Raw genomic sequence first — 27477 nt, 5'->3', positions numbered from 1 at the left:
GTTCAGAACGGAATTCCAAAATGCTCCCTGTCAAGCAATCTCTTGAATTCCTTAAAAAGAAGAGCAAGATCAAGGAAGCAAGATCATATGGACTTTCTTGAATGAATTATGATCAGAGGGTTCTCAACAACCTTGAAAATTGAGATAAAAGTCCTCCAGCTCTCCTTTATCACAGATGTCATTAAGGCAGGATCTCTCTGAAGCTTTTAAATCTTTTTCCCAAGCTGTTTATATGACAGGCTAAGAATCAATTTCTTCCATATGTCTGGAATAAATTCTCCCATCTGCTAATCCTTTGTCTCTGGAGATCTTCTCCTCCCTTCTGACCCTCAGGGCAATCTCTCACACAATCCATTAAGTGTGCTGATTGTGAGGTTCATCTGGGAACAGAATTGGAGGGCACCAGCTTGGAGAAGTCGGTTCTTAAAGATCTTTTGCTCTATCTTATGCATGCATGAGTGCATATAAATATAAATGTGGGCATTTAATAGATTTGGAACAGAAGGTAGTGATTTTCTTGGTTGTTGAGCTTCAAGACAGACGATGTCCTAAAATAGAAGGGTGTAGTAGATGATTGGTAAAATAGAGGACTGTAAATGTTCAGTGAAATTGCTCTGTTAGGATAAATTTCTTAAGATGGAAATATTTAGAATGTTGTCTCTTGTATTTTGAGGGTCATAGGTGTTCATTTGTGGATAAAGGTTACAAATTCGAAGACCAGGATAATTTTATAGGGCAGTGTTATTTAAGAGATTCAACCACATTTCTTAAATTCATGGTCATTTATCATTCTTCGGCAGGAAAAGCAAATTTGGTTTGGCAATTGCCTTTAGGAAAACGTTAGAAATTAGAAGAGCTTACATGGAACCAAAATGGTTGGCTGGAAAAATTACGTTTTATACTGAGAACTAGGAATCAGTAAATGCCTAAACCTAACTGTTTTTACGTTGTTTTCCCAATATTTTCTGAAGTCATTTAAACACAGTAAGAAATCTAGTTGATAAGCAAAAATCTCTTGCCCACCCATTCCTTTGTTTCTTAACTGGCAAATCAAATGTACTCTTAGTTTGAGATTTGCCTGTGGCTAGTAAATAAATGCAGCACTGTTTCCAAACTCCAGATTTAATAATCTGAGTGGCTAGCCCTCTCTATATCTAATCAAGAATCCTAAAGCATTTGCCATATGGGCTTCATTTCATCACGCTAAAACAAACCAAAAAACCCTCCCCCATTAAAAAAAGAAGGAATAACATTTGTCAGTGCCCCCCTCCAACAGGAACCACAGCTGTCCATTAAATGTGGTGGACATTTCCAGCATGCAAATCAATTTTTCTGGTACAGGGGGAAGCGGCGAATAATGACTGGGTTGTTTCCGGAAGCATGACGGATTTGGGATGAAGGTTTCTGCCTCTCTGACATTTTCACAGGGTAATTTATTACACGGAGCATATAAAGTGATGGTCAGCAGGTCTTGCTGGCACACTCGGTAGAAGAAACGTTCTCCAAGGCTTCAACACACCAACAACAGGGGTATTTTTTTTTTCTCCTAGCAGAAGGACCTCACTCTAAAGGAGCTAGCAATGTTGAGTCAGATAGCACCAAAGGACAACCTCAACTGGAGTCTCCTGCTTTTGCTTCTGTTTCTTCATTTTTGCCTGGGCCAAGAAGAAAACATGGAGGTGAGCAGAAGAGCTAATAGTCCAGTGGCCAAAGTTTTGGAGAGCCACCACCAGGCCGGTCATAAAGGTTCCAGCAGCAGGGAAAACTTGAGACAGCGGAGCCAACTGTATAAGTGGACTTTTGAGGCAGTTGATGGTAATAGTCCTTCTACTGAACAAAATGCCTTGAAACCAGACGTAGATGATGTAGCACAGACTACCTCAGACAGAGTCCAGGTACTCTGAATTAATCTTCTAAGATGCTATTAAGAAAGTGTGTGAGCGTTTTATTAACATTAGCACTATATTTCTCAGAAGCAACCGGTTCCTAACGATAGGATGACCATACTATGCACAGATGTCTTTCAGGATAGGACTTTTCTATGAGTTTAATTTTCCATACAGATGTTTCCCTCCCCTTTATGACATCAACTATCTTTAATCTACCTATAATCCAATTTATGCATGTTTATTTAGGTGTTAAGTCCTGGTGTATGGGTTTACATCTTAATGGGGCAATCCATTCAATGTTTTAAGCACTTCAGATCGTAGTAAAAATTAGGGTCTTAATTTTAACTTTCTACAGATTGTGCCATACTGATACATTAGAAATGTTATGAGAAAAGTATTTTGTATTGGAGCAAATTTTGTTCAAGATGCATGGGGATAAACCCTCATGGTATAAACAGATAGCTTTATCAAACAGGCTGTCAGACATGAAGAAAGATTGCATACTTCAGTGGAATAAGGAAAAACTCTCTGTATCTCAATATTTTTCAATGCATCTTCTATGTAAATTTGCATAGGATTGTAATTTGCACAAACATTTACTGGAGATGGCTTTTAATTGAAGGTAGAATTTATGCAGAGGATTCTGTTCATAAGAATGGCAAAAGATAACACTTATTTTTAAAGTAGAGAATATGCTTTATAATTGAAAGAAGAGAGTATGCTTTATAATTTTTAAAGGATTAAATGCACTACCCTATAATCCTTTCTCAGCTCAATAGATGTTAGACACCAGAACTACTGTGCTTATTGATTCTGTTGTTATTACATTTTTTTAAAATCACTTAATTAAGACCAGCTTTACTGTATGGAATCTACTTCAAATACCGTAGACGCAAGTACGGTAGTTCAGGCTACTTCTTTACATGACCAAAACTACTTTATAAAAGAATTTTCAGATAGTAGGTATTAGAGATGGGCCAGTGAGTGTGATCAGTTCATACACATTAATTTAGATATGGCCTACCAACCCTCCAAACATTTGAGGATCCATATTGTAATTTAACACCAGTTACATGGAGGGAAAGGGATCAGAATGTTCTCCTTAGGCTAAGCAATGCCTTGATGTTAATATAGGTAGCTGTGACAGCTTCGCTTTTGCAATACTCTGTTTGTGTAAGAACCAGGTGCGCATTCAAAGTTGCAAAGAAGTCTTTGGATTGTGCCCGTTTTTTCTCCTACGCTTTTTTAAAAAAAATGTTGGCTACTGACAGCAGGAACAGTTTTAATTCTTGTCGTGCAGGGTTTTTTTTTTTTAGTTCATTAAAGTGAAAGTAAAGGTTCCCCTCGCACATATGTGCTAGCTGTTCCTGACTCTAGGGGGCGGTGCTCATCTCCGTTTCAAAGCCGAAGAGCCAGCGCTGTTCAAAGAGGTCTCCGTGGTCATGTGGCCGGCATGACTAAACGCCAAAGGCGCACGGAACGCTGTTACCTTCCCACCAAAGGTGGTCCCTATTTTTTCTACTTGCATTTTTTACGTGCTTTTGAACTGCTAGGTTGGCAGAAGCTGGGACAAGTAACGGGAGCTTACCCCGTGACGCGGCACTAGGGATTCGAACTGCTGAACTGCCGACCTTTCGATCGACAAGCTCAGCTTCTTAGCCACTGAGCCACCGCGTCCCTGACTTTTTAGTTTATCGTAGCCCTAATAATAATTCTTTTCTGAGCTGAATAAAATGTTTTCATAAGAAACTTTGGAGGGCAACAGGTTCAAATAACATGGTGCTTTACCCAAAGTGAAGACAATTTATTATATTAAAGAGCATAAAGAGATAAGCAAAGTACTTTTCTTGTACTGATTTTGAATTGTTTCCAGGTTTAAACTAAGGATTTTCTTGGCAGAAAAGAGGTTTCTAATTGGAATGTCATTGCACTTGTGGAAGTCGGTGTCCAGTACCTATTGTAGTATTTTAAGCTCAGTTAATAATAGCCAAGCAGTTGCAAACTCTTAACTTTAGATGTACTTTGGGGCCAATATCTTGACTTTGTGGACCATACCCTATAGATACTCTGTCAGGTGGCCTAACTGTGAAAGCAATTGTGCCAGGCCTGTTCTTTAACTAAAGCTACCATATCCGGGCTGCAAAAAGACAGATGTCCACATGCCGTCTCTTTGCTGCCATTTAGAGACTGTCTATATTTTTGCAGCCCAAACATGATAGTTCTATATTTCCCCTTGATGGATGGAGAATGGAGTTGGCTTGGGAATTTAGTCAACTGTCCCCTTGGATTTCTTCCAAAGAAGGAATAAGTTATAGTCAATTGCATGTGGATACTGTTCTCTGAAGCAGGGGTCTCCAACCTTGGCAACTTTAAGACTTAAAGTTGCCAAGGTTGGAGACCCCTGCTCTGAAGCATTCTGTTCTTGGCTGGAACTGCCTTTATTAAAATGAGAACACCAGATTTAATATGTTACTTGCTTGATCCAGGAGTGAAATCCAGCAGGTTCTGGAGAACCGGTAGCAGAAATTTTGAGTAATTCGGAGAACCGGCAAATACTACCTCTGGCTGGCCCCAGAGTGGGGTGGGAATGGAGATTTTGCAATATCTTTCCCCCAGGAGTGGGGAGGGAATGGGGATTTTGCAGTATCCTTCCCTTGCCACGCCCACCAAGCCACACCACGCCCACCAAACCACACTCACAGAACCGGTAGTAAAAAAATTTGGATTTCACCACTGGTTTGATCCAATCTTTGCCATGCCTCGTTTTTCAGCTGCAAGCCACAAGCATTTCTCTCTAGAAGGGATTAAGAGACACTGTCAGCACTTCGACGCTGGCATAGAGAGCAGAGGAGAGAGAGAGATAAGCTCTGAACTTTTGCCTGCTAAATCCCTTTGAAGTCGGGTTGTCGTGGAAATGAAGGGGGGAGGCATTCCTGGGAAATGACGAGACAAGAAGTCTGAAGAATGACTTGGAAGATAGCCAATGAGAAGCAGAGATTTGGGGATCGGAAAGGGAGGGATTGGGGGGCAAAAGGTCAGTCTTGTCCGCATCGAGTCATGATCTGGTGGCTGTGCTCAATTAAAGAAAAGATTTCCTTAAAGATTGGCAGTTTGGAAATTCATTTATTTTGAGATAGCATCGAAGTCTGACAGATGGACAAGACTGACCTTTTGCCCCCCAATCCCTCCCTTTCCAATCCCCAAATCTCTGCTTCTCATTGGCTCTTTATGTAACAACGAAGAAATAGGGTCCCAAAGACTTTTTTTCAAGAGGCCCCCAGACTTTCTGGTTTTTCTTTGAAGAAGTTTCACTTCTCATCCAAGAAGCTTCTTCAGGAATGGGGTCTATTGCTGAAGATAATCTGTTACAGGTAGTCCTTGACTTACAAGCATTTGGTTTAGTAACCATTCAAAGTTACCAAGGTGCTGAAAAAAGTGACTTACATACACACTTCTTTGCACTTATGACCATCACAACCAGCGGTGAAATCCTCTGAAGTCTGCTACCGGTTCTTTGAATCTGCTACCAAGTGTGCTTCAAGCGCATGTATGTCCAAGGCGCGCCCAAGGCGCGCCTGCACAGCGCTAAAAAGGGAATATTTTGAAAACTTCAGAGTCTGCAAAGGTAAGTAGAACAGCGAGGGGGAGGGAATCCACTGTGCCACCTGATTTAGATTAGCTAGAAAGCAGGCAATCCGACGACTCTAGCTGATATAAATCACGTGTCACAGCTGATCATCGCCCAGCTGATCGTCGGAAATACCGGTTCGCCTGAACCGGTAGCATTTTTTACTACCTGTTCGCCCAAACCGGTCTGAACCGGTAGCATTTCATCCCTGATCACAACGTATTTATAGATACATGATCAAAATTTGGGGTCTTGGCATGGAATTATGGTGATTGCAGAGTCCTGGGATCACGTGATCGCCATTACGATCTTCCCAGTTGACTTCTGACAAGCAAAGTCAATGGGGGAAGCAGGATTCACTTAATGATCACATGCTTCCCTTAACAACTGCAGCAATTTGCTTAATGACCATGGCAAAAAAGGCTATAAAATCAGGCACGGCTTGCTTAACAACCACCTTGCTTAGCAATGAAAATGCTGCTCCCAATTGTAGTTGTAAGTTGAGGGCTACCTATATGCCACAACTGTGATATCCTATAAATTGTCTTTGAATGATGTGTTTGCAGACAACACAGAGTGGACCTCAAAGCCCACCGGAATGCGGTTGCCGGGGAGATTTTGGATTTCGAGGCTATCAAGGCCCACCTGGACTTCCAGGACCTGCCGGAATCCCAGGTAAATACTTAGAAAGCAATTGTATAGTGATGAACACTTGAAGGGGTTGCTTGGTTTCTGTGGCAGTTTGCAGAGCAGAGAAGATACCATATTTCCCCGAAAATAAGACCCTGCCTTATATTTTTTTGAACCCCAAAATAAGCGCTTGGCCTTATTTTCGGGGAAGTCTTATTATTTTGGAGCGCGTGGAGCAAGATGGGGCTCCTCTTACCATCTTACCTGATTTCGAGCTCCCTAACCCTAACCGGAGGAAATGACGGGGACCGGCTGTGCATGCGGTTAAATATTTTCAGAGAGGGCTTATTTTTGGGGAAATACAGTATACAGGGTTTCCTGCTGCATCACATCACAGTGCTCTTGGACTATTATTCTAAATGGTGCACCACCTGGAACATCTGGAATACTGTAACGGCATTCCTTATCCTGCTCCTTATTCCTTATTGGCCATTCCTGTAATGGCATTCCTTATTCCTATTCCTTATTCCTTCAGTCTCTTGAATCAAATGATGTTGAGACTCTAGAAAGAGTGCAGAGAAGAGCAACAATGATGATTAGGGGACTGGAGGCTAAAACATATGAAGACCGGTTGCTGGAATTAGGTATGTTAGGTACAACTTCCGTGGACCTTACTTCATACTTAAGTGGTCGGTAGAGAGGCCGTGTATAAGTGCACTAACATGCCTATCGTCCCTGTCATTGTATTTTTATTCTCTTATTCTTGTTTTTGTTTTTGTTTTTGTTTGACAAATTCCAATGAATGAATGAATGAATGAATGAATGAATGAATGAATGAATGAATGAATGAATTTCTGGTTTAATAAGAAGATCTAGGGGTGCCATGATAGCAGTGTTCCGATATCTCAGGGGTTGCCACAAAGAAAGAGGAGGTCAATCTATTCTCCAAAGTACCTGACAGCAGGACAAGAAGCAATGGATGGAAACTAATCAAGGACCGAAGCAACCTAGAACTAAGGAGAAATTTCCTGACAAAACAATTTATCAGTGGTACAACTTGCCTCCAGAAGTTGTGGGTGCTGCAACACTGGAAGTTTTTAGGAAGAGATTGGACAACCTACTATGCAGTCTCCCTGCGTACCTTGCTACCAGCTGATCTTCCTGGTCCCGTCAACATTTGGCCTTCTAAAAGTTAAATCTTAAGTCATTGTGAAACTGATGTGCTTTAGGGCAAAATGCCAAATAATGGTTGACGGCGTCATCAGTAGCCAAAAGGACGTGGGAGATAGAGTGGATGGCAGTAACCATGCTTGTAAAACCCTACTTTGTAATTGCTTAAATCAGGGGTTTGCAACCTTAAACACTCCAAGACCCATTTGGACCTGTTTCCCACAGAAAAGAAAACACCGGGAGCCACAAAACCCTTCCCATGCCTGACTATTTCTTGAGCATCCACAAAACTAGCATATGTAGTTAAATGTTCTGTTTTCTTCTGAAACTTTTCTTTTCTTGGATTTATCCATGGTTGGCCTACTGGGGGTTGAAAAGCTCAATAAATTGTGTGTTGGTGGGTGTCACACATTGGCGGTTGTGACACATATATTGAGTGACAGGGAGCTGCAGCAGAGTTGCTGAGCCCTGGCTTAAATTGTCAATGCTAGCAATTTTGCAAACAGCAAACTCCCCATCTATCATTTTGCAAGAGTGTTCTCAGTTTGTTCTCAAAACTCCGAAGGCCTACCAACCCTCCAAACATTTGAGGATCCACGTTTAATTTAACACCAGTTACATGGTGGGAAAGGGATCAGAATGTTCTCCTTAGGCTAAGCAATGCCTTGATGTTAATATAGGTAGCCGTGACAGCTTCGCTTTTGCAATACTCTGTTTGTGTAAGAACCAGGTACACATTCAAAGCTGCAAAGAAGTCTTTGGATTGTGCACGTTTTTTCTCCTACTCTTTTTTTTTTTAATTGACTGACAGCAGCAGCAGTTTTAATTCTTGCTATGCAGGGTTTTTTTTAGTTCATCATAGCCCTTCTAATAATTCTTTTCTGAGCTGAATAAAATATTTTTATCAGAAGCTTTGGAGGGCAACAGGTTCAAATAACATAGTTCTTTACCCAAAGTGAAGACAATTTATTATATAGCTAAACCGTAAGCCTTAACCAAAATGTAATATTAGATTTCATTTATATGAACAGCAATGCCCATACATTCTGTGAATTTCTTGTTTCATACCATAGATCCGTAAAAGGCATGAGAAAAAAAAATGCAATAAAATGATGTGGTGTATTAAGTCAAATAAACATGAAAATGTTCTTCGGAAGATACTGATATAATTCATCAACTACAGTAATTAATTAGTTACTTTAATGAGACAGGCAAATGAAGAAAACTTAGTTCTGTTCCTATTATACAACTTTAAATAAGTTGCAACATATTTACTACATTACAAAGATGTAAGTTTCAACAGCACTGAAAAAAGTTACTTATGACTGCATGTTAGGATATGGTTTGAGCCTAACTATGTTGTCCAGGTAATATAAGTGTACTGTAACTTTAATCTGTAAATGTATTATGTGACTTTAATGCTGAGTCATGCTGTAATTAGATAATGACTGGTTATGAGAGTATTTAAGAAAGCTCCTGTAACATATTCAGTGGCTGGCTAGCTACGCTGACTGAGCTATGCTATGCTGAGCTGAACTGCTATGCTATGCTGCCATTGTGTATGAAGATGATGAGATAATGAAGCTGAGATGATAAGCTACCATTGAGAGGAGTTGTTATCTGCTAATCATTGTTTGATGGATCTGCAACCATCGTGGTTTGTGAACCAGAGTGAGTTTGTTATTCTAACCAACTACTGTTTGTTGGGTAAGAAGATTCTGTAACTACTGGACTGATTTACTGGCAAAGACTTGGAAGTTGTTTAAAGACTATGAGACTGTTTTTCTACTATAAAGTAAGCTTTTGATAAACCAGTTTGCATTTATAACTGTCGCAGCATCCTCACAGTCACATTATCAAAATTCAGGCACTTTTGCTCATGCCTATACACAAGAAGCAGTCAGTACTAAATTGGTGCTAGATAAGAATCAGCGGAATTCAAGAGGGGTTGGGCTTAGACCTTTTGTGGGAATGTAATGATTCTAGGCTGATTACTTGCTTGACTCTGCCTGTTCCTCTCCTACATCTTCTCAGCTGACTTACAACAAACAAAGTCAATGCTATATGTAGAAAAAAAAACGCTAGGACAGAAATGAAGGAAATTCCCCTATTGTCCAAGAAAGCCATTGTTATTATCGGTTCATCAATATAGTTTTGCTTCTCAACATACTCTTAATTTTGAGGGGGAGCCCCCACTGTATTTCAACCTTGGCAACCTTAAACTATATTTGCAGGACCGCCTTCTGCCGCCAATAGCCTCCCACCGGCCAGTACGCTCCCACAGAGAGGGACTCCTCAGGGTGCCGTCAGCCAGGCAGTGTCGGCTGGCGACCCCCAGGGGGAGGGCCTTCTCTGTGGCAGCACCTGCCCTCTGGAACGATTTGCCCCCAGAGATACGCATGATACCAGATCTCCAGGCTTTTTGCCGTGCCCTAAAAACTTTTCTTTTCCACCAAGCAGGGCTGGCGTAACACCCCCCCCCTTTTGAGATGTTAGATTTTTAATTGTCTATGGGTTTTAGTTGGGATGTTTTAAATTTTGGGCCAAAGTTGTGTAATTCTTTTAACAAATTTTAAATTTTGTATTGGGATGTTTCTTATTTTGGCTGTGCACTGCCCTGAGTCCAGCAAGAGAAGGGTGGTATACAAATTTAATAAAATAAAATAATAAAATAAATAATAAACTGTGTGAACTTCGACTCCCAGAATTCCCCAGCCAGCATGTTAAAAAATCCAGCTCCTACCAAGCTGCTTCTTATCTACCACTGCCCTTTTTCCTACTATTTTTAGAAAGGATATCCGGGCCTCAATACTTACTAGTCCTCTAGATGTATTGAACTATAATTTCCGTCATTCCCAGTCATTGGTGGTTAGGGAAGATGGGTGCTGTAATAGAATATATATCTAGAGGATACCAGAATAAGAAAGGTTAAATCAAATTTCGCCTAAAGAAGTCTAGATTAAAAATGAACAGAAAACCTTGCATGAGGTCTTTTAAAGCTTGCATTTCACCGAGCAACCTATTGATTGACTGCCCTAAGGAAACCATGGGAACAATGGGAATAATGGATTACCTGGCACAGAAGGATCAAAAGGTGACAAAGGAGACAAGGGGGATTTGGGACCCAGAGGCGAGCGAGGCCCTCAAGGACATAAAGGAGAAAAAGGTTATCCTGGCATCCCAACAGAGCTTCAGGTAATTTCCCCCTAATTTTCATGACAGCATGATTTTTCCAAAAGTGACTGCTTGTTACAATTCCATAAATTTATGTATGGGTTATGTATTTGTTTGTTTAGCAATAGCAATAGTACTTAGACTTATATATACCGCTTTCCAGTGCTTTCCAGCCCTCTCTAAGCAGTTTACAGAGTCAGCCTATTGCCCCCAACAATTTGGGTCCTCATTTTACCCACCTCAGAAGGATGGAAGGCTGAGTCAACCTTGAGCCTGGTGAGATTCGAACTGCCAAATTGCAGGCAGCCGGCAGTCAGCAGAAGTAGCCTGCAGTACTGCACTCTAACCACTGCGCCACTGTGGCTCATGTTTACCTGGCTATGATACAGAGCATTTGGGGGTGGGGGGGGGCTGGGTCAGCTCTTTGAGGCAGTTCTGACAAGAAGCGCCAACCAGGAGTATATATGGCATGTCTACTTTGCTTAACACCCATGGCATTTGCTTAATGATCATTGCAAAAAAGGTCACAAAATTAAGGTTTACCCACTTTGTGATCGTCAAGACTTATGACTGAAATTGTAGACTCCATTATGGTCATAAGTCAAGGACTAACTGAACATTCTGGACACCCTTGCTATCGCTATTGGGGCACACTTTAATTTATTTTGCAAGTCAAAGTAAACCTGTACGTAAGACTTCTTCTCTATTCCCTCCATCCTGGGGCCAATCTGACAAATCTCACTAAACCTTCTTCTGGTTGAAACGGCATGAAGTGAAGTCCACAAACTCAGCTGCTATGTTAAACTATACTGTAATCTTAAACGGAGCTGTTTTTTAGATGTCCATCTAGATCAGGAGTGTCAAACTCAAGGCCCGTGGGCCAAATCCGGCCTATGGGGTGCTTAAATCTAGCCTGCGGGGCTGGCCTGGAAATATCAAAGGACTGGCCCACAGTGCCTCTGCTGGCCAAAATGGGCCTGTTTTTGGCCTCCCCGCCCTCCTGCAGCACTCTGCTGGCCAAAAGTGGGCCTTGCAGAGGCGTCTGCATGGACCGTTTTCGGCTGGCAGCAGTGGTGGGTTCCTCCTGGTTCAGCCCAGTTTGCGAGAGCCGGTAGCGGTGACGATATGATGTCACCGAACCGGTTCTCTGTCTTCAGGAGCTGGGTCCTCCCGCCCGCCCCGGCGTTATGCCGACCTTATATGTCGGTTTGTTCGCCCAGCTGAGAGGTGTGGCAGAGTGGATTGCCACACCTCAGCTGGGCAGATTCGCAACGCGCTTGCATGAAGTGCAAGTTTGGTGTCCCACGAGCGAACCGAGCATGTGCACGGTGATCGTGCGCAAAGCATGTGACCGAAGAGGAGATTGCACGCGAAGCGCGCACACAAAGAGAACCGATAGTAAAGGTAAGTAGAACCCACCCCTGGCTGGCAGAGTGCTGCAGGAGCACCCGGCGGCGCCCATCATGACCACGCCCACCCCTGGCCACACCCCCACACACCCCCGGTCCTCCAAGGTCAAACACAACCCTGATGCAACCCTCAATGAAATCGAGTTTGACATCCCTGAGCTAGATGTTTTTCTTTCTTCATATGAGTGGTTCTCTGTTCATGCATAAATCAATGGCAGTGTTGTTAGTCAGGTTGGCTAAGTGCTGTCCCAGATCCTAGCGATGCATTTAGGAAATTAAAGGTTATCTCCCTTTCTCTCTCCCCTCTCCTCCTTCCCCAACTAAACTGGGAAAGAAGTTAATACAGAAATTGATTGCTTTCAACCATGTCTTCCAATCTGCCTTTCTCCTGTTTTTCAAATGCTAACTCTATTTCGCTTAGGTTGCATTTATGGCTTCAATGGCCACCCACTTTAGTAATCAGAACAGCGGAATAATCTTCAGTAGTGTGGAAACCAACGTTGGCAATTTCTTTGATGTAATGACTGGACGATTTGGAGCGCCAGTGAATGGTGAGTACAGCAGATAATATATTCGGTGCGAATTTTGTGCAAAAGAAGCAATAATTTGCATTGGACATTCTTGTTGCAATCCAGCAGAATTTTTTTCCCCTTGAAGCTTCAGTCTGATGTGTTTTACTTTGGATCAAACACAAAGATAAACATTCTGATGTTTTCTAAAGATGTCTCCTTAATTGATTGAACTATGATGTCCATAGCAATAGCACTTAGATTTATATACCGCTTCACAGTGCTTTACCGCCCTCTCTAAGTGGTTTACAGAGTCAGCATATTGCCTCCAACAATCTGAGTCCTCATCAGGAGTGAAATTTGTTACTACCGGTCCTGTGGGCGTGGCTTGGTGGGGAGGGTAATGTGACCGGGGGGGCGTGTGGCCAACTTTTTTTTTTTTTACTTTTAAAAGCATTTTTTCTACAACCTTAAGAGGTTGCAGAAAAAAATGCTTTTAGAAGCTTCTGACGATCAGGCAACTCAGATGGGATCGCTAGAGGCTTTTAAAGGCATTTTTTTCTACAACCTCTTCAGCTGAAGAGGTGGCAGGAAAAAATGCTTTTAAAAGCCTCTGACGATCCCAGCTGAGCCGCACGATCATCAGAGGCTTTTTTAAAAAAACTTTTAAAAGCATTTTTTCGGCCAAAGAGATTGTAGAAAAAATGCTTTTAAAAGTAAAAAAACCAGCCTCTGATGATCGCGCGGCTCAGCTGGGCATGGGGGGGGGGACAGGGATTTTTGCTACTGGTTCTCCGAACCACCCACCGCCATCGCTACCGGATCAGGCGATCTGGCCAAACCAGGAGTATTTCACCCCGGTCCTCATTTTACCCACCTCGGAAGGATGGAAGGCTGAGTCAACCTTGAGCTGGTGAGATTTGAACTGCCGAACTGCAGCTAGCAGTCAGCTGAAGTAGCTTGCAGTACTGCACTTTAACCACTGTGCCACCTAACATTTTAATTGTGATTGCTTGATCAGAAAGGATGCATACTGCCAGATTCTATAAAAAAAAAACCCAACAAATTCTCTTTGGACCCTTTTTAAAAAAAATTGAAAGTTTTTTCCTTTATTGTTCTTGCGTAGGCAATTTGCATGAATGTAATTTACAACTGAGAAATGTCTTTGTGTAAGTTGCCTATGAGCCGTGGTGGCGCAGTGGTTAGAATGTAGTACTGCAGGCTACTTCTGCTGACTGCCAACTGCCAGCAGTGCAGCAGTTCGGGTCTCGTTTGCTCAACGTTGACTCAAGTTTCCATTCTTCCGAGGTGGGTAAAATGAGGACCCAGATTTTGGGGGGAAATATGCTGACTCTGTAAACCGCTTAGAGAGGGCTGTAAAGCACTGTAAAGCGGTATATAAGTCTAAGTGCTATTGCTATAAAATTTCAACAGGAAATAGTTGAAGGTATAATAAAGAGAATAAAAAAGCCAATATTTGATTTTTGCAAATGTATTTATCTCTGACCTTTATATACTGCTGTACTCTGTATGCATTCCTAGCAGTTTACAATAAAGAAATAAAACAACATTGAATTAGGACAATACCATGGTAATATAATAGAGTAATGCAGGTGGTATACATTCATAATTTCTTGAATACATTCTGGAAAGGTTTTAATGAATTTCTTGGAATAGAAGCACTATATTTTTTGGAATATAAGACGCACCTTTTTCCCCCCTAAAAGGGGGTGAAAATTTAGGTGCGTCTTATACACTGAATGTAGCCCCGCACACCCACTGGCCCCCACCCTTTGGCCTCTGCCTCCCAGCAGTTACCTCCTTGCAAGCAAACAGCTCCTTTCAGCTTCAGCACAGCCTAATTAGCACAAGTTGATTGGATTGGCCTCCTGACTCTCAGCTGTTTTGCGCAGGCCTCTGCTGCTTGCTGCAAGGAAGAAAATTGCTGGAGCAGATTTTTTTCCCCTTGTGCTAATCAAGCTATGCTGAAAACGAAAATGAAAGTAAAGCAGGCTGTTTGCTGTTTGCTGCAAGGAGGCAAAATTGCTCAGAGGCAGAGGCAGAGGGAGATTTCTTTTTCTTCTATTCCTCACCAAAAAAGGTAGGTGCATCTTATAGTCTGGTGCATCTTATACTCTAAAAAAATATGGTAACTCAAATTTGCTGTACATATTCAGTAATCTGATTCTCCAGGCTTCAGCAGATCAGTAATGAATTATCAATCAGGTTCTTTGCAGGTTGGCAAAGCCTTAGTGGGATGCCAGGCAAAACATCTGTAGAAAAACCTGATCAATACAAGAACCCAGCTGCTAAGTATATTGTTTTATTAGCTTCTAATAAGTAATAACAAGCTCAAGACAATATCAAAACAGAAGCTGTAAACAGTCCAAAAATTAGATTTTGGATACCCAGAAAATAATAATATTTTCCTAAATATAATCTTCCTAAAATGTTTTAAAGGCAACCTAGTTAAGCTATTATTGCTTTTACCATACTAAAATAAATTAAACAGTGTGCCTTTATTAATCACTGTTCTTTCAATATGTCCACATTCATTGGTAAACTTAATAATAGACTGGAAATGAGATCTTGCCAGTCACAAGAACATATCCATCTTTTTATGCCTCTCCTTTCCCCACATCTTCAATTTATGCAGATTACAAGAGCTTAAAAATTGGGCCAGACTGGCATTAAAAAAATAATGATAGCGTTTTAAGGTACCAAAATAGATTCTAAGCTTCAGGAACAGTTTACCTCATCTTGGATTGTTTCAGGGATGAAACAAAATATGTGGCTATTCATCTCTGAGAAGATGAATGAATTCTTAACAATTGTGGATAAATGTGTGCACTCTTAAGTTTGAAAGGATTTGATTGATTGATTGAGTGACTGAGTGAGTGATTTAATTTCGTCAGGCATGTATTTTATGACAGATACAAGTGTAAACATAATTATAAATACATGAAAAGGATATGAATAAAAGAAAACATTAGGACAGGGACGGTAGGCACGCTGGTGCGCTTATGTACACCCGTTACAGACCTCTTAGGTTTAGATTCTTATTATATTTGGTAAGGATTAGTTATGAATATATGTACAGGTAGTCCTCGACTTACAACAGTCCATTTAGTGACTATTCGAAGTTACAGTGGCACAGAAAAAGTGACTTATGACCGTTTCCCCACACTTATGACCCTTGCAGCATCCGTCTGGTCACGTGATTCAGATGCTTGGCAACTGACTCTTATTTATAACGGTTGCACTGTCCCAAGGTCACATGATCCCTTTTGCGAATATCTGATCAGCAACGTCAACGGGGAAGCCAGAGTCACTTAACAACCATATTACTTAACAACTGCAGTGATTCGCTTAAAAACGGTGGCAAGGAAGGTCATAAAATGGGGTGAAATTATGGCTGCGCAACCATTTCGAAGCCGATGTTTCAGAATGCGTGGTAGCCTGAATGAAGCATCTCTTTTGTGTAACTTATGACCGCAATTGAGCCCTAAATTTCTATTGCTAAGTGAAACAGTTGTGAAGTGAATTTTGCCCCATTACGACCTTCCTTGCCACTGTTGTGAAGGGAATCGCTCTGGTGATTAAATTAGTAACATGGTTGTTAAGTAAATCTGATTTCCCCATTGATTTTACTTGTCAGAAGATTCCCAAAAGGAATCATGGGACACTGCAACCATCAAAAATATGAACCAGTTGGCAAGCACCCAAATGGTGGCGCAGCAGACTAATAGCCTATTATTAACATTCAGCTGCCTGCAATTACTGCAAGTTCGAATCTCCCCAGGCTCAAGGTTGACTCAGCCTTCCATCCATTCTAAGGTAGGTAAATTGAGGACCCAGTTTGTGGGGGCAATAAGCTGACTTTGTATAAATATACAAAAGTATGAAGGCTATTGCTTAACACATTGTAAGCTGCCCTGAGTCTCCGGAGAAGGGCGGCATATAAATCAATTTTTTTTTAAAAAAAAATTGATCACATGGCAGGGGGATGCTGCAGTGATCGCAAGTGCGAAAAACGGTCATAAGTCTCTTTTTTCAGAGTCACTGTAACTTCAAACGGTTACTAAATGAACTGTGGTAAGTCAAGGACTATATATACATCTAAACCAGGCTAAGGAGTATTCTACTATAACAGTCGATTTGGTACAATCCCAATCCTAATACACAATCCTAATACATTGATTTTAGCCAGAGGTTAGTTCAGGGGTGTCAAACTTGATTTTATTGAGGGCATCAGGGTTGTGTTTGACCTCAGGGAGCTGGGGGGCTGGGGTTGGTGTGGCTAGGATGGATGTGGCCAGTCATTTGTGTTGGGGGGCACCTCTGGGGGATACGTGGCCCTCCTGAGCTCCGTTTTTGCTGGCAGAGGGTTGCAGGAGGCCGTCCCAATAAAAATGGAGCTCAGGAGGGCTGCACATGGCTTCTGAAGCTCTGTTTTCACTGACAGAGGCACCGCAGGTCAGTCCTTTGCTGTTTCCAGGGCGGCCCCACGGGCCAGATTTAAGCACCCCTTGGCTCAGGTCTGGGCTGGCGTCAGGGGTAAAATCCAGCAGGTTCTGACAGGTTCTGGAGAACCGGTAGCAGAAATTTTGAGTAGTTTGAAGAACCGGCAAATGCCACCTCTGGCTGGCCCCAAAGTGGGATGGAAATGGAGATTTTGCAGTATCCTTCCCCTGGAGTGGGGTGGGAATGGAGATTTTGCAGTATCCTTCCACTGCCATGCCCACCAAGCCACACCCACAGAACCGGTAGTTAAAAAATGTGAATTTCACCACTGCCCGGGGATCCTCGAGTTTGACACCCCTGGGTTAGTTGGACTATGCCTATTTCCTCAGAGATCTTTCCTCAGAGATCTTTCACTGCCATTGAGTTGTGATTCTGGGGGTGGGGGTGGGGGGTGGAATTACAAGGGAGAGGGAATGGAGAAAGAGGAGGTTATTGAAGCAGCTGCAAAGAAACAGCCTGATTTATCTTGTACCTGTGCCACTGAATTACTCAATGGTACTATATATTTTTTTCTCTTTCCTTCTAGGGGTGTATTTCTTCTCCTTCAATATGATGAAGCATGAAGATGTCGAAGAAGTCTATGTGTACTTGATGCATAATGGCAACACGGTCTTCAGCTTATTCAGGTGGGTGGGGTGCATTTGGGGCTTTCAAATATGTGAAATAAATTTGGGAGAGGACCTGAAACTCAGGGGTAGAGCACATGAGATGCAGTGGTGGGATTCAGCTGGTTCTCTCCAGATCACACAAACTGGTAGCGGCGGCTGCGGGAGGCTCCGCCCACCCGCCCAGATGTAATGCACGACTACTGTGCATGCGCAGAAGGCCATGCTCATGCGCAGAGGCCCGCGCTCACATTTGCAAACTGGTAGGGAAGGTAAGTGAATCCCACCTCTGATGAGATGCCTTTCAAGGGTCTCAGCTTCAGTCCCTAAGACAGGGGTCCCCAACTCTTGGGCCATGCGGCCGACTACCAGGTGGCGGCCTGTTTGAAACCGGCCCACGCAAAGCCCCACTCGCGTGAGTGGTGAGCCCTTGCGCTCCTGTGTGATGCTCAATTCGTGCAAGTGGATCTTCGTGTGTGAGCGCAAGCACCCTCTGCTCACATGTGAACCTCCATTTGCACACGCCCACCAATGGAGCTGTGCGCCCGTGTGAGTGCCTGCCACTCACCCCCCCACCCTCACGCTCTGGGCCACCGTGGTAGAAAGGTTATGGATTGCTGCCCTAAGTCCTCCAAAGAAATAGGTTACGGTTATAAGGACAAACCACTAGGGCAGTGATGGCTAACCTTTTTGCCATTGTGTGCCAAAAGCGGGGGAGTGTGTGTGTGGGGGGGTCATGCACGTGGATGCCCACATCCATAATTCAATGTGCCCTGCCCCCCACTCATGTGTGTGTGACTCCCCCGTGCTCCCCCCACTTTTGGAACACGATGGGACAGTGGGCCTGGGGAGGGCAAAAATGGCCTTTCCCCACCCCCATGGAAGCCCTCCAGAGGACAGAAACTGCCCATTTCCTAACTTCCGGTGGGACCGGAAGGCCCATTTTTCGCCTTCCCAGGCTCCAGACCCTTTCTAGGAGCCTGGGGAGGGCAAAAACGGCCTTTCCCACCTCCATGGAGGCCCTCCGGAGGCCAGAAACAGCCCATTTTCTGACTTCCGGTGGGCCCGGAAGGCCTGAAAATCAGTTGGCCAGCGTGCGCATGCGCGCTGGAGTTGAGCTAGGGCAATGCTTGCATGCCCACAGATATGGCTCTGCGTGCCACCTGTGGCACGCATGCCATAGGTTTGCCATCACGGCACTAGGGAATGCTGCTATCCCATAGCATAGATGACCTGGCTAAGAATTAGGAGCACCAAGTTGGAAAAATGACCAGTAATAGATTTTATGAAGAATTCATCTGGTGTGATATAAAACTGCATATTTTCTAAAATAGGTGTTGTCAGGTAAGTAGGGTGATTGTATTCATCTTTAGATGAAGTCGGAACCATTAATTACTACTGCCTGGGCTGAAATTGCCAATCTGCTGCTTTAGGCCTGCAAAGGGATACAGCTAGTCCTTGATTTATGACTAATTGCTTAGCGACTGGAGTTACAATGGAACCTAAAAAGGGCACTTATGAACTGGATTTGAAATTCTAACTGCCCCCCCCCCCGCAATTATGTGATTACCTTTTGGGTGCTCATCAACCGACTTGCATTTACTACTGTTTGCAGCATCCCACGGTCATGTGGCCATGATTTATAACCCCCCCCCAAAACAGGTATTTAATGTATTTTTTGGCGTATAAGACACACCTACCTTTTTTGATGAGGAAAAGAAGAAAAAGAAATCTCCCTTTGCCTCTGAGCAATTTTGCCTCCTTGCAGCAAACAGCAAACAGCCTGATTTACTTTCATTTTCGTTTTCAGCATAGCTTGATTAGCACAAGGGAAAGAAATCTGCTCCAGCCATTTACCTCTTTGCAGCAAGCAGCAGAGCCCTGTGCAAAACAGCTGAGAGCAAATCAGCTGAGAGTCGGGAGGCCGATCTTATCAACTTGTGATAATTAGGTTCTGCTAAAGCTGAAAGGAGCTGTTTTTTCTTGCTGTTTCCTTGCAAGGAGGTAACTGCTGCAAGGCAGAGGCCAAAGGGTGGGGGCCAGTGGGTGGGCGGGGCTACATCCAGTGTATAAAACGCACTTAAATTTTCACCCCCCTTTAGAGGGGAAAAAAGGTGCATTTTATACTCCGAAAAATATGGTAGTTCCAGTTTCTGGCACAAAATGCCCATTGCAATGGGTTCATTTAATGATTGCAGCATTCATTTTACAAAAGAAGGTGCGGTGATATGATGATCTGCTTAACAGCACGACCTACAACCGTAATCCCTGGCTCAATTCCTGTCTTAAATTGAGGACTAGCTGTACAGAAACAGGTGATTTGCAAATAAGAGGCAAGGATAATTCTTTCATTCATAATTACAATATTTTTTCATTTCCTTATTCATCAATTTCCCTTTTTTAAATCTTCCTCCCCCACCTCCCTGCACCCCAACCTACTAGACCGTCCTTTGGTATTAAAGGTAGTCCTCATTTAATCGGGATCCTCAACTTGGTCGTTAAGCAAAACAATCATTAAGTGAAACGGTGACTGTGTTTATTATCTTGCTTCAGCTTTTTTGCACTTTACGCTCCCCTGAAGGTCGTAAATGCAAGGATTGGTTGCAGAGTTATTTTTTTAACAGCCGTAACAGCAAACGGTCTCTAAATAAGGCAGTTGCTAAATGAGGACTACCTTTACGGATTGGAACAAAGCTTAAAATGTGAAGAACAAACCAGTTTACCTTCTGTACCTCTGCTCTTAGCTACGAATCCAAAGGAAAATCAGACTCGTCAAGCAACAGTGCAGTGCTTAAACTTGCCAAAGGAGACGAAGTGTGGCTGCGGATGGGCAATGGGGCCCTGCATGGAGACCACCAGCGCTTTTCCACTTTTGCTGGCTTCCTTCTTTTCGAAACCAAGTAGATCTACTCACTGGAAATGCAGTACAACGTCGCTCCTCAGTTTCCCTGCTCTTTGGATCCTCCTGGGAATGCACAGGTAGCCCTCGACTTACAACCGTTCGAAGTTATGACATCAGTGAAAAAAGTGACTTATGACCGTTTTTCACACTTACGATGCTCGAAGCATCTTCATGTGATAATTTGAATAGCTGGCAATTGACTCGTATTTATGTCAGCTAATGTCCCGGGACCATGTGATCATCTTTTGCGACCTTCTGACCGGCAAAGTCAATGGGGAAGCCAGATTCACTTAACAACGGTGTCAAGAAAGGTCATAAAATGGGGCAAAACCGGTGGTGGGATTCAGCCAGTTCGCACCTATTTGGGAGAACTGGTTGTTAACTTTCTAAGCAGTTCAGAGAACTGGTTGTTGGAAGAAATCTTATTTTGTTTTTTTTTCCCACTTGACAGGGCTAATCCTGTAAGGAAGGCAGGAAGGAAACATTCTGGTGTTTTTTCTAGCCCAATCTTTATTGCCTTGCTTACAGAAACTGCCTCTCTGGTTAACCCTTATTACATTGTAACAGCTAAAGCGAAACATCATTGACATGAGTGACGTTGAGTAGGCCACACCTACATGGTCACATGACCACCAAGCCACACCTACCCAGCTGATCATTAGGGCAGAGAACTGGTTGTTAAATTATTTGAATCCCACCACTGGGCAAAACTTAATAGATGTCTCACTTAGCAACTGAAATTTGGGGCTCAATTGTGGTCGTAAATCGAGGACTACCTGTACTAAAATCCCAGGCTCTGTTTTGACACCAGTATGTTGTTAACTATGAAACGTGGTAAGAAGTTAGGCCTGAATTTATATTATGCCCTTTTAATGACATTGTGCATCTCACTACACATTCTTGCCTTCTTGCTAATGGATACTGAATAGTTACCAAACGCCTACTCCTGGTAATTTTATAGAATGATGATTGAAAAGCCTCTGCCGATCAGGCAACTCAGCTGGGATCGTCAGAGACTTTTCAAAGCATTTTTTAACCACCTCTTTGACCAAGAGGTTGCAGAAAAAAATGCTTTGAAAAGCCTCTGACGATCCCAGCTGAGTCGCGCAATCATCAGAGGCTTTTTTTTTTTTTACTTTTAAAAGCATTTTTTCGTTGGAAGAGGTTGTAGATGATTGTGCGGCTCAGCTGGGCATGGTGGGGGGGGGGCATAGGGATTTTTGCTACCTGTTCTCTGACCCACTCGCCGCCATCGCTACAGGATTGGGCGATCTGGTCCGAACCGGGAGCATTTCACCCCTGATATCTATATACTAGCTGCATTTTTTCAGACAGTTTTATGAAAAAAGCAAAAGCTTTCCCGATTAATCCAGTGAATCTTGATTATTGTTAGCAAACAGCTCTTAAAATACCAAACAACTGTGAGATTTTTAACTTTTAATTAAAAGATTAAATAATGCATTTAAATTTTTGAACGTGTTTAAACTAGGTAAAATTGAATTGGTTGGCTTCAAACAGGCACAACAATCTCAAAATGTACATGTTTGTGTGTGTATCCTGTGGCAAATGATGTGTACATTTTGCCTTGGCTGAAGATTTGCAGTGGATTTGCTAATTTTCACTTCTACATCTTTGAAAAATAAATATATCAATTTTAGGGCTGATTTTTATTTTCACCCTGTGTGAAAGTATATTTAGGAAACAAGCTGACTTGGATTTTGGTAAATTACCCATTGGCAGAGTAACAAAGTATAGTCTTTTTGAAGCTGGTAGACTATATATTACTGCAAGACTTTGTCTTTTAAAAACATTAAATACACATTGGTACATTGAATACTTTAGACTTAGCAGGAGTTGCAATCCGTAGTAGATGTAATTAAAAAAAAATGAAGCCTTGTTTGGAATGCACCAAAGAAGTATGTAAACTTTTAAAAGTATATTAGCAAGATGATGGCATGCTTTCAAAATGTAGTTTTACTCTCATCGTCATTTACTAATAATATATTCTGAACCCTGTTCTTACTATGAATGCCTTTTGCCTTTTGTTATTAGAAATGTGTTTCAAGCATCTGGTTATTTTGTACAGAAGACTTACTAATTAAAGACCATTTTGAATAAGTATTTTGCGCACAAAAAGAAAAATACACTGAAGTTCTGTACTTTAGACTGGATTTTTTTGAAAACGATCTTTAGAAATAAAGAGCGGAAGGACGAGACTTTGGCTGTGGGGGACGACTCAAAAAACAAACAAACAATAATGCAGTCCATGCAATATACTGCAGTAACAGTGAAATTTGAGCAATCATATACCGTATTTTTCGGAGTATAAGACGCACATTAGTTTTTGGGGAGGAAAACAAGAAAAAAAAATTCTGCCTCTGCCTACCATCATCCATCAGAATTCATATGGATACCAACCTTGCAACAAAGAGCAAACAGCCTGGTCAGCTTCAGCACGTTATTGCAGCCTGATTCAGCACGAGCAGCTGATTGGCGGTTGGATTGGCCTCCTGGAATACTGCTAATCAGCTGTTCCAGGCTGCGAGGATCACCAGAGCCCATCGCTGCCACTCACCGCCTCAGCGTGTCACATTTTCGGCCTCTGCGCGTCACATTTTCGGCCTCTGCATGCCCCGCATGGCCTCTGTGCATCGCATTTTGGCCGGTTGTAGGCGGCGGGGATCGGCGATGGTGGCGATCCCCGCTGCCTGGAACCAGCCAAAAATGCGATGCACGGAGGCCATGCGGGGCATGCTGAGGCCAAAATGCGACACACGGAGGCAGCGATAGGTGGCAATGTGCTGTGGCAATCCCTGCAGCCTGGAATGGGTATAAAATGGGGCGTGCGTAGCAGGGGTGAAATGCTACCGGTTCTGACCCGTTTGGGCGAATCGGTAGTAAAGAATGCTACCAGTTTAGGCGAACTGGTATTTCCGACGATCAGCTGGGTGACGATCAGCTGTGTCATGCGATTTATATTAGCTAGAGTTATCGGATTTCCTGCTTTCTAGCTAATCTAAATTGCAGGGCACAGCAGATTCCCCCCCTCACTGTTCTACTTACCTTTGCAGACTCGGAAGGCTTCAAAATGTTTCTTTTTTAGCGCTGCGCGGGTGCGCCTCAAGTTGGTAGCAGACTCATAGAACCGGTAGCAGACTTCAGAGGATTTCACCCCTGGTGCGGAGGCCGAAAACGTGACACGCGGAGGCCGAAAAAGGCCAAAGGGTGGGGGCCAATGGGTGGGGTGGGCTTTGGCAACATTCGGTGTATAAGACACCTTACAATTTTCACCCACTTTTAGGGGTGGGGGAGTCTGTCTTATACTCCAAAAAGTATGGTAATTTATGTCTTATACGATTTTTATCTCCTGGATGCAGCAGAGGCAGGGTGGGGGTATTTTGACATGCCATCTTTTGTTCAGTAGCAAATATCTTTGTGATTATTGCCTGATTATTGGAGTCATTTTAAAGCTACCTCAATCTCTGCCATAATTGGTATTCACACATCCTTGATCCAGGGGTGAAATGCTCCCTGTTCGGACCGGATCACCCAATCTGGTAGCGATGGAGGCGGGTGGTTCGGAGAACCGGTAGCAAAAATCCCTGCCCCCCCCATTGCCCAGCTGAGCCGCGCAATCATCAGAGGCTTTTTTAATTTTTAAAAGCATTTTTTCTACAACATCTTTGGCCGAAAAAATGCTTTTAAAAATAAAAAAAAAGCCTCTTATGATCGCGCGGATCAGCTGGGATCATCAGAGGCTTTTAAAAGCATTTTTTCTATAACCTCTTCAGCCGAAGAGTTTATAGAAAAAATGTTTTTAAAAGGAAAGCCTCTGCCGATCAGGCAAGTCAGCTGGGATCGTCAGAGGCTTTAAAAGCATTTTTTTTTACAACCGCTTCAGCCAAAGAGGTTGTAGAAAAAATGGTTTTAAAAGTAAAAGTAAAAAAAAAAAAGTTGGCCACGCCCGCTCAGTCATATTAACCCCCCAAACACCAAGCCACGCCCACAGAATCAGTAGTAACAAATTTTACATTTCACCACTGCCTTGATCCCAAATCTTACAGAACACAATGATTTGATCTTACTTGTAATGACTTTATCTTCTAATGTTGCATGATTATAGCTTAATATGAACATATCTACACACCTGATCTTTAGATGACAAATTTTCATTATTGAAATTATACTAAGCACATTTTTGTTACTTTCTTTCGTTCGTAGCATGAACTAGCATATCCCAACTTCAACATGTCTCCCAGTTCTGTAAATGAACAAGTCAGAATTTTACAACTAGTCACTTAATGACTGTTTAAAGTTATGATGAACCCCCTAAAAGGTATTTACAACCTGTATTTGAAATTCTAATAGTGGCCCCCACTTTTGTGATCAAATTTTGGGTGCTTGGCAACCAGTTTGCATTTACAACTGTTCTGAAGTCATGTGATCATGATTTACATTTTTGGCCATAAACTAGTATTTACTTTTGGCAAAAAACCACAAATATTGCAGGCAATGGGTTTGCCTAACAATGATTATGGTTGCTTAACGACTGAAGGTTTGCTTAATGACTGCTGGAAAAAAATGTTATGAAATCAGGTCAGTGACATGATGACCTGCTTAACGACCGCAACAATTTATGACTGTAATTCTAGGCTCAATCATGGTTATAAGTTGAAGACTATCTTTACCCAATGGTCTGAAATATGCTAAAAAGATCTATCTTCAAATACACATGTCTATAGAGTGTAACCATTGGATCAAAATACATGGCAAGGAAACCGGGGGAAAAAGGTGTTTTCTGCTACCTAAAGGGCACATTGACAGGCATATTAATATTCATATTGCTATAGCACACTCTTTGTAAAAACAAATTTTGCTTAGCTTAAACTATGTTACTGGCAAGTATTGAATTTTACAGCGAGTAACGCTCATCCAAAATATTTATCTGCCTGAGGACAGGCAGCAAATATAAGCTACAAATTCAGGCAATTTATTTTTTATATGTAGAATCTCCTTCTGGAAATAAAAACACAATTATAAATTAAGATGGTGAATATTTTCCTGGGGGCATGCGGAATTGGCTTGGCTGAATGAAAGGGCCCGTTTTATAAAGTAATTGGCATTGATTGAAGCTGGCATTTCTTAAACTGTTTTTTCTCTCAGGAACCCTTCCCACTTTTAAAAATAGGAGGACCCCAAAAGTGCTTTTGTCTATAGGCTGTTTTTATCAATAGATAAAAATAGTTAGTTCACAGTCAGTTTACAACAGTTCATTTAGTGAACATTCAAAGTTACAACTGCATTGAAAAAAGTGAGATGACTATTTTTCACTTAAGACTGCTGCAGCATTTCCATGGTCATATGTTCAGATACTTGGCAACTGACTCATATTTGTGACAGTTGCAGGGTCCTGGGAATCACATGGTCAGACCTTCTCAGAAGCAAAGTCAATGGAGAAGCCAGATTCACTTAACAACTGTGTCACTAATTTAACAACTGCGCTGATTCACTTAACAACTGTGGCAGAAAAGGTAGTAAAATAGGGCAAAATTCACTCAACAAATTATCATTTAAAAACAAAAAATGTGGGCTCTATTGTAAGACCACAGGACTACCTATATTTACCCTAGTAAAAATTGCAATTGACACATTTGCTGCCACAACTGCTTCTCGTGATTTTTTGATGAGATTTTAATATTGTATTAATTTTTCAGCATAAGCTGAGCTGATAATATTGATTTTGCAGTTCCCTGAAAGTGTTTTGGGGAACATTCAGGGTTCCTTGGACCATGCTTTCAAAAAACGCAAATTAAAGTGAAGAGAAGGAGCAGGGGACTCATGATAGTAGTCTTCCAATATTTGAGGGGCTGCCACAGAGAGGAAGGAGACAAAGTATTTTCTAAAGCACCTGAAGGCGAGACAAGGAATAATGGATGGAAACTGAACAAGGAGAGATTTAACTTGGAAAGAAGGAGAAATTTTCCGACAGTGGAACAGAAGTGGAACAGAAGTTGCCTTCGGAAGTTGTGGGAGCTTCATCACTTGAGACTTTCAAGAAGAGATTGGACTGCCATTTGTCAGAAATGGTGTAGGGTCTCCTGCTTGGGCAGGGGGTTGGACTAGATGACCTACAAGGTCCCTTCCAACTCTGTTAATCTGTAATCTGAATTAAAAGCATGGTGATTAATTACAACATCTATTTCCCAGATCAAAAGAATGAAACAGTGGGCATGGAGTAGGTGTACTTCTTTATCAAAATGTCATTCCGAGCATGAGATATCTTCTGAGTATCAACTTTCTTTCCTAATATATGTTTACATTATAAGAGCAAAATCTTTGGACAAACTAAGCCAAACTAGTTTGTCCCCTTTTGAAACAAAAATGTTATGGTGAATATGATGAAACTTGCAGAGATGTTCAGACTGACTTTGATCAGCTAAAAGACATGATCTACATTTCGTGCCGACTGGAAATCGTTATAGACATTTTGAACGAAACGAAAAAAAAAAATGAAATTATGATATATAGTTTGATGATTAGAAAAAAACATGATTACAGAAAAATGTTGTGCTATAACCACAGGATAAGAGGCTACTTTATATACTTATAGTGGCTATAAATAAAATCAGAACTATGTCTTCATATTTTCTTTCCCCCCCTGCACTTGTGTCTTTCTCTTCTTTCTTTTTTCTAAATATTTCATTTTTTTCAAAACCTACCTTTGATTATGTCATAGATGACAAAACCCGGAGAACATGTAGTATTCCTTCCTCCTCGTACTTCAAATATTTAAACTACTAAATCGAAACATTATGTACAATTTTAAAAAATACCTACATTCTAAATATTCGTTTGTTATTTTTTAATCTTAAAACATTAATAAAGTTATTAAACTTTATGAATAGAATAGAATAGAATAGAATAGAATAGAATAGAATAGAATAGAATAGAATAGAACAGAACAGATTGCCGCTCGCCCAATATTGAAAAACTGATCAACTGCCAACGGATCAATTGATAATCCAAAAAATCTATAA

General features: G+C 41.9%; 1 protein-coding gene across 2 annotated transcripts; it reads left to right on the top strand.

Moving 5' to 3' along the window:
- The first annotated feature begins 1333 nt into the window (after positions 1-1333).
- C1QTNF3 (C1q and TNF related 3) lies at positions 1334-22599 on the top strand. 2 transcript variants are annotated; one of them, XM_060690715.2, is made up of 6 exons: positions 1334-1895; positions 6084-6192; positions 10358-10512; positions 12322-12451; positions 17460-17559; positions 20283-22599. In XM_060690715.2, exons 1-6 carry the CDS (start codon positions 1581-1583, stop codon positions 20440-20442), a joined length of 969 nt encoding a protein of 322 aa, XP_060546698.1. In that variant the 5' UTR covers positions 1334-1580; the 3' UTR covers positions 20443-22599. The 2 variants fall into 2 exon arrangements, with proteins under 2 accessions (XP_060546698.1, XP_060546699.1); XM_060690716.2 differs by having other exon boundaries at positions 1427-1679.
- Positions 22600-27477: the final 4878 nt, after the last annotated feature.

This window comes from Pantherophis guttatus, chromosome 2, assembly GCF_059756535.1.
Source record: "Pantherophis guttatus breed Tessera chromosome 2, ASM5975653v1, whole genome shotgun sequence".
NCBI lineage: Eukaryota > Metazoa > Chordata > Lepidosauria > Squamata > Colubridae > Pantherophis > Pantherophis guttatus.
Note: the sequence above shows the minus strand (reverse complement) of the source record. Positions and strands in the feature narration are given on the sequence as shown.

Excerpts from the sequence above, each read along its gene's own strand:
- C1QTNF3 (XM_060690715.2), top strand. The coding sequence starts at position 1,581 with ATGTTGAGTCAGATAGCACCAAAGGACAACCTCAACTGGAGTCTCCTG. Across the intron at positions 1,896-6,083 it reads CTACCTCAGACAGAGTCCAG|ACAACACAGAGTGGACCTCA; the intron begins GTACTCTGAATT and ends ATGTGTTTGCAG. Across the intron at positions 10,513-12,321 it reads GCATCCCAACAGAGCTTCAG|GTTGCATTTATGGCTTCAAT; the intron begins GTAATTTCCCCC and ends TATTTCGCTTAG.